Here is a 6,854-nt window from a genome sequence, read left to right as displayed (position 1 = left end):
AACAACAAAAAATAGAGGAAGCCGTATGGGAGGGTGTGTGGCTTCACTTTTGGTGAAGAGGAGCCATGCGAGTGAAGTTCCGGATCACTTCATGGTAGATCGTAAAAATTACGGTCCACTTGCGGTTGTGTGTGCCCCATCTGAAGATGATGTCTCTTCACCAATTTACCGCGTGGTGAATATGTCGGATGAGGAACATAAAGAGAGATGTAAGGAGTGGTATGAGGGAGATAATTTCATGCAATTGCTGGAGCGCAACTGCAAGGAAAGGGCAGATCAGCGTGCCGTTGCCTATCGCACCGTGAATAGGGTGGAAACAGAGAAACGAACAGACTCTAAGGGGCGAGTAAAGGATTGGCAGATAACATACCTGAATGATCCCTTGTATATTACGTATGGGGACTTCTGGGCGAAGTCTATAGCTTTTGGTAAAGGTCTTTGTGAATTGGGATTAACAAATGGGAGTGATGTGGCGATGTACGCAGATTCTCGTTGGGAGTGGATTGCTTCTGTTGTTGGGATCTGGTCACAGGATATGGTGCCAGTGACGGTATATGCAAATCTTGGTGAGAATGCCCTCTTGTATGCACTAAAGGAGGCAGAATGTCCGGCGATTGTTTGTAGTGGACAATCTGTGAAATCGTTATTACCATTGCTGAAAAAAGCTAATATGGAACATACAAAGTTAATTTATTTTGATGCACTTCCTGCTGGATTGGATGTAGAAGAAATGGTGGTGGTTCCATGGAATGGTGTGGTGGAAAAGGGACAACAGAGTTCCCGCACGTACACAATACCGAAGGATTGCAATCGCACATCTTTGGTGATGTACACTAGTGGTACGGTGGCTGAACCGAAGGGTGTTATTCACACCTTTGGTTCTCTTAACGCGGGTGCAAGAGCCCTTGACGATCGTTTAACGGAATTGTCAGGTCCAAAACAAGAGGGAGATACATATCTTGTTTACTTACCTCTTGCTCATATTCTTGAGTTTATATGTGAAATCATCATGTTGAATCGTGGAACTATGTTGTGTTATGGATCACCTCGTACACTTACAGATGTCACTGCACGTCCACGTGGAGATTTAGCAGAGTTTAAACCAATGTTATTCGTTGGGGTTCCCCGTATTTTTGATACTATTAAAAAAACTGTGGAAAGTCAACTCCCACCACCTGGAAGCGTAAAGCGCAAGATTTTTGATGCTGCTTATGCTGCCCGTTTACAGGCATTACAGGATGGAAAAGATACACCATTCCTAAATGAAAAAGTATTTAAAGTTCCACGTAATATGTTTGGTGGAAAAACACGTGGTATTGTCTGTGGAGGAGCTCCTCTTGGTGATAAGACACAAGAGTTTATGAATGTTGTGTTTGGTATTCCCATGGCTCAAGGATATGGTTTGACGGAGACCTGCTGTAATGGCACTGTGCAGCGAACAGGGGAACTATACCCCGCGGTGGGTCAACTCCTCAAGGGAATTGAGGTGAAACTACTCGACACGGATGACTACAAACACACCGATAAGCCGAATCCACGCGGTGAGTTATTGCTGCGAGGACCAGCGGTGTTTAAAGGTTATCTGAAACAGGAGAAGACCACAGAAGCGGCTTTTCTCCCTGGTGGGTGGTTCCGCACGGGGGATGTGGCCGATATTGACGAGTCCGGCTGCTTACGTTTGATTGGCCGCGTGAAGGCGCTGGCGAAGAATCTGCTGGGCGAGTACATTGCGCTGGAGTTCCTGGAGGCCCTGTACGCCCAACACCCGCTCGCCTGCCCGAACGGCGTCTGCGTGCTCGTCCACCCGCAGCGGGCGTACATCTGCGCGCTGATATTAACAGACGAGGCGAAGGCCCTTTCGTTCGCGGCCTCCGCGGGGATTTCGGGGGCGTCGTGGCCGGCGGTGCTGCGGGAGCCGCGGCTGCAGGAGGCGGCGGTCGCCGGGCTGGCGGCGTTGGGGCGGGCGGAGGGCCGGCGGCCGTTTGAACTCCCGCGGCGGGTGCGGGTGTTGGCCGACGAGTGGACGCCGGAGAATGGACTGCTCACCGCCTCCATGAAGATACGGCGAAAGGCAGTGGATGAACAGTACGCAGACGTGATCGCAGAGTTGTTTGCAGAGGAATAGTCCAGGAGACATCACACACACACACACATAGAGAGAGAGAGAGAGAAAGATAGAAAGAAGTAGCTCATCTCTCTCTCTTTCTTTCTTTCTTTCTCTATATATGAACATATGCGGGATGGTTGGGTGAATGATCATGACACCATGTGCTCAAATATATGCAGTGAGAAGAAGGAAAGGGAGAGAACACCTCTAGGGGCAGAGTAATATATATATAGAGAGAGACATCCTTTAACTGAATTCTTTCTATTATTTCTCTGCTTTTCTCCCTCTATTTTTCTTTCCTTCTTTCCGTGCATGTATATATATATATATATATATATATATATATATATGTGTTTATTGTAATGCATATCTAGCGTGATGTATGGATTCCATTCAACTCTTTCCATTCAGCTTCCTTCTCTGGACCTTGTGCTGGTACTAAATAATAGTAGGTGGAAGAATGAAAGAATCGAGGAATATCTCCAACAAAGGCGTATGTGAGAATATATGGGGAAAGGTGAGGTATACATACAGAAACATACACGAAGATCTATCTATCTGTCTATATATCCACACACACACACACACACACACACAAAAAGAAAACTAACTAATCAATGCAGATAAGCGAGGCTATTATTGTTTCTGTTTTTTTTTTTTTTTCTTTTAATGGTTTGCAGCTTCTAAAGTCACATAGATGGAAAAGGTGGTTTCTGCTTATCTTCCCTATGCAAGCTCTTCTATTTGCGAAGAAGTGGAACGGCAATAACAACAGCGGCATAAAAAAAAAAAAAAAACGAGTCCAATTAAGCTTTTAAATGAAAACGAACGAACAAAAAAGAAACAATGTATGACATAGAAGGTGGTTTCACTACACACTCTTTTCCATATATATATATATATATGTTTTGAAGTTTTTTTTTTTTTCTATTATGGCTGCGTCTGTTAATTGCACACTGAGCGAAAAAAAAGAAAAAAGATTCATTAGATAACACATACCCGTGCGAAAAAAAAAAAAAGATGGGAAGGGCGGGAGAGAAGAGAAGAGAAGAGAGAGAGGCACACTACATGTGATTTGCTTCATCTCTTGGGTGTGATACTGTATGGCTACAATTGAATCGAATACTTATAATGACTGTGTCATTCTCCTTTTTTTTTTTTTGGCATTTCTTTTTGGGACGTTCTTGCTTCTCTTTTATTGTTTATTGTTTTTTTATTTTTATTTTTACTGGCGTGTTCTAAGTATTATGAGAGTCGTGGAAGGAAATTAAAAAGAAAAAAAAAAGAAAATAATGTTATTCTGAGTTTACTCTTTCTTTATTTCTCTTCATTGTATTATTTATTCATTTAAGCACTAGAACACACTCATTGGATCTCATCTTGGTAGTCTTTTTTTTGTCTGGAAAGAAGTAAATAAAGAACGATAACAAAAAAAAAGATATTCTTCTTCAAACACAAGTAAACACACATACGGTGAGAGAGAAAGAAAAAGAAATATATATATATTTATATATTTATATATATATACGCACGCCCCAAACCCCCTCATTTCATTCATACCATATTAGATAGCGGCAAATTGTGTATTTGAAGTATAAACCTCTGATTTCCATCCTGTAGCCTCAACCATGGGTTCAGCACTTTCAACGTTAATGGACCTCCGGAACTCCATGTCCATGGTGCCCCATCCGTTCATCAGCGGTGATAGAAGTCCACAGTCTCTGGTTGTGCCAGGTACAGAAACAGAAACAACATCTGGAGTTTATCGTCACAGTAAGGTATATCATGAGGAGGATTACCAGAAACTGGTTAAAGAATACCATTCTGGGATGAATTGTGTGCAAATTCTAGAAAAGCAACACAGAGAGTTGACCACACGCCCTGCTGTTGCCTACCGTCCACTTGAGAAAGTGGAACATCGTCCAGTGGATACGTCAGATGGTAAACACCGCATGTTTGATTATTTTCACTATGGTGAACGTAAGGTCTTAACCTATGGTGATTTATGGCGTCAAATTACTTTATTTGGTGCTGGACTGCGGGAAATTGGTTTACCCGAGAAGAGTATGATTACTATTTATGAAGAGACACGATGGGAGTGGTTGGTGTGTATTTATGGTATTTGGACACAAAATATGATTGCCTCAACGGTGTATGTAAATCTCGGCGAAGATGCTCTTACCTACGCCCTCAGTGAGACAAGCTCTGCTGCTATCTTTTGCAGTGCAAATACCATGCATACATTATTACCACTCCTCCGTGCTCAAAACTTAAGTCCTACTATTATCTATGTGGATAATCTACCTAATGATGTAGACCTAGAAGGATTTCAAGTTATTGGATGGAATGAACTTTTGGAACGGGGTGAAAAATCTAATTATACAGCAACTGTTCCAACAGATAATAATGCGGATGCTCTCGTAATGTATACAAGTGGAACTACAGGAAATCCAAAAGGTGTTGTACATACGCATGGTTCTCTTGCCTCTGGTATTGTGGCACTGGATCAGCGACTAAGTGACATCTACACAGGTAATGGTGTGGAAGATGTTTATTGTGCTTACTTACCCCTAGCACATATTCTTGAATTCGGTATTGTAAATATCTTTTTAAAACGTGGTAGCCTTGTAGGATTTTGTAATCCTCGTACCCTTACGGATGAGTATGCTATTCCACATGGAGACTTTAAAGAGTTTAGGCCACGAATCGTTATTGGAGTCCCTCGTGTATTTGATACAATTAAGAAGGGTGTTGCGGCTAAATTGCCCCAACCGGGAACACTGAAGAGAAAGATATTTGATAAGGCCTACGCCACACGTCTACGTGCATTGCAGAAATATCAAGATACTCCTTACTGGAATAAAGCCGTATTTAAAATGTGTTTTGAGGCCATTGGTGGAAGAGCGTATTCCATGCTCTCCGGTGGTGGTCCACTCAGCGCAGAAACACAAACGTTTATGGATGTCTGCTTTGGAGGACCCATGTTGATTCAAGGTTGGGGTCTCACCGAGACTGTTTGCTGTGGCACCACACAACGATTAAATTACATTGAGGTAAATGATGTTGGACAGCCAGTTGTGACGGCAGAGTTGAAACTACTCGACACGGCGGAGTACAAACACACAGATAAGCCAGAACCCCGTGGAGAGATTTTACTGCGGGGTCCTTTTCTGTTTAAAGGATACTACAAGCAGGAGGCCCTCACACGTGAGGCAATTGATGAGGATGGATGGTTCCACACAGGAGATGTTGGTAGTATGTCGTCGAACGGAACCCTTCGTCTCATTGGCCGTGTAAAGGCATTGGCAAAGAATGTGTTGGGAGAGTACATTGCATTAGAGACATTGGAGGCTATTTATAGTCAACACGATGTGTGTATTACTGGCGGTGTTTGTGTTTTGGTCGATCCTGCTCGTGCCTACATTACAGCACTTGTGTTAACGGAACCTCCGCGGGCTCTGAAGTTCGCTGAGGCGAATGGTATTAAAGGATCATATGAGGAACTTTTGCAGAATGAAGTTTTTCACGCTAAAGTGGCAGAGGCGTTAGCGGCGATTGCGAAGAAGGCGGGGCGGAAACCGTTTGAGTTAGTGCGATATGTGCGCGTGTTGGGAGATACGTGGACACCAGAGAATGGTCTCGTGACTCCAACCTCCAAACTGCGCCGCAGTAATATTGATAAACACTACGCTGACATAATTAAAGAGCTGTTCGCACCGGAGAAGTAACTGATGTTTTCTTTTCCTTGTTTTTTTTTTTTTTTTCCTTTTCCCTTTTTCCTGGTGGGAACAGCATTTAGGAGTTTTATTTATTGACTTATTATTATTATTATTATTATTATTATTATTATTATTATTATTCGTGCTTTCATGTTCGGTACGGCACTGCTTGTGGGTTTAGTTCACTTGCAGGGTACTTGATCTAAGAAGGCAACAAAAAGAAAAAGAATAATAAAAGCAAGAAGGAAATCACAAAGAGAAAAGAAATGAAGGGGGAGAAAAAGGGAAAATAATAAACCATTTCAGAGAAGGTAGAGGTAGTGTGCTCTACAATGGAAAAATAAAGAAGAAAAGAAGGAAGGAAGGAAGAGAGCTGACCCGTTAATATATATATATATCTGAGGCGTTTTGTATCCCTATTGAATTTTCTCTTATAATATGTATGGATTTCTGTTTATATATATATATATGGACTGTATGGATTCGGTTGCGTTTTTTTTTTTTTTTCTTTGTTTGCGTTACTGTACAAAATAAACACTTAAAAGAAAAATAAATAAATTGATTAATTAATTTGAATTTTAATATATTTTATCTTAGATGCTCTGTACAAGGTGAGAGGACCTGATAATGTGTATCTTTTGAATGTTGTCACTTTGAAGAGCAAAAAGAAAAAAAAATTGGAAAGATAAAAGAAAAATAAAATAAAAAACAACAAAGAAAAAAAAAAAAAAAAGGCGTGGTCTTGAAAAAAAAAAAAAAAAAAAAAAAAACTCTTATTATTACTATTATTATTGCGACTTATTATTATTTTTACTATAATAAACATAAGGGTGGTTGTGTCCCATTCTTTTTTGCTTCTATTCTTTGCCTCTGACACTTTGTGATGTTTGCAAAAAGGAAGAAATGCAAAGGGCGTAGAGAAAAGAAGAAAAAGAAAAGAAAAAAAGGAACATAACAAAAGCAAGATTAGTGCGAATAAATGTAAATATTGAATGAGAGCGTCTGGTATTGCAAAAAAAAAAAAAAAA

At 41.1% G+C, this 6,854-nt stretch overlaps 2 protein-coding genes across 2 annotated transcripts; both read left to right on the top strand.

The window, feature by feature from the left end:
- Window positions 1–25: 25 nt before the first annotated feature.
- Window positions 26–2,125, top strand: TM35_000062070 (fatty acyl CoA syntetase 1; the record flags this gene model as incomplete). The annotated part of the gene is made up of 1 exon (XM_029023244.1): window positions 26–2,125. The coding sequence occupies one exon, from the start codon at window positions 26–28 to the stop codon at window positions 2,123–2,125; it is 2,100 nt and encodes a 699-aa protein (XP_028885268.1).
- Window positions 2,126–3,735: 1,610 nt separating this feature from the next.
- Window positions 3,736–5,835, top strand: TM35_000062060 (putative fatty acyl CoA synthetase 2; the record flags this gene model as incomplete). The annotated part of the gene is made up of 1 exon (XM_029023243.1): window positions 3,736–5,835. One exon carries the CDS (start codon window positions 3,736–3,738, stop codon window positions 5,833–5,835), a length of 2,100 nt encoding a protein of 699 aa, XP_028885267.1.
- Between the last annotated feature and the right edge of the window lie 1,019 nt (window positions 5,836–6,854).

This window comes from Trypanosoma theileri (assembly GCF_002087225.1).
Source record: "Trypanosoma theileri isolate Edinburgh chromosome Unknown TM35_Tth_6_V1, whole genome shotgun sequence".
In the NCBI taxonomy this organism is placed as follows: Eukaryota; Euglenozoa; class Kinetoplastea; order Trypanosomatida; family Trypanosomatidae; genus Trypanosoma; species Trypanosoma theileri.
The sequence above is the reverse complement of the archived record's forward strand: the minus strand, read 5'-3'. Positions and strand labels throughout refer to the sequence as shown.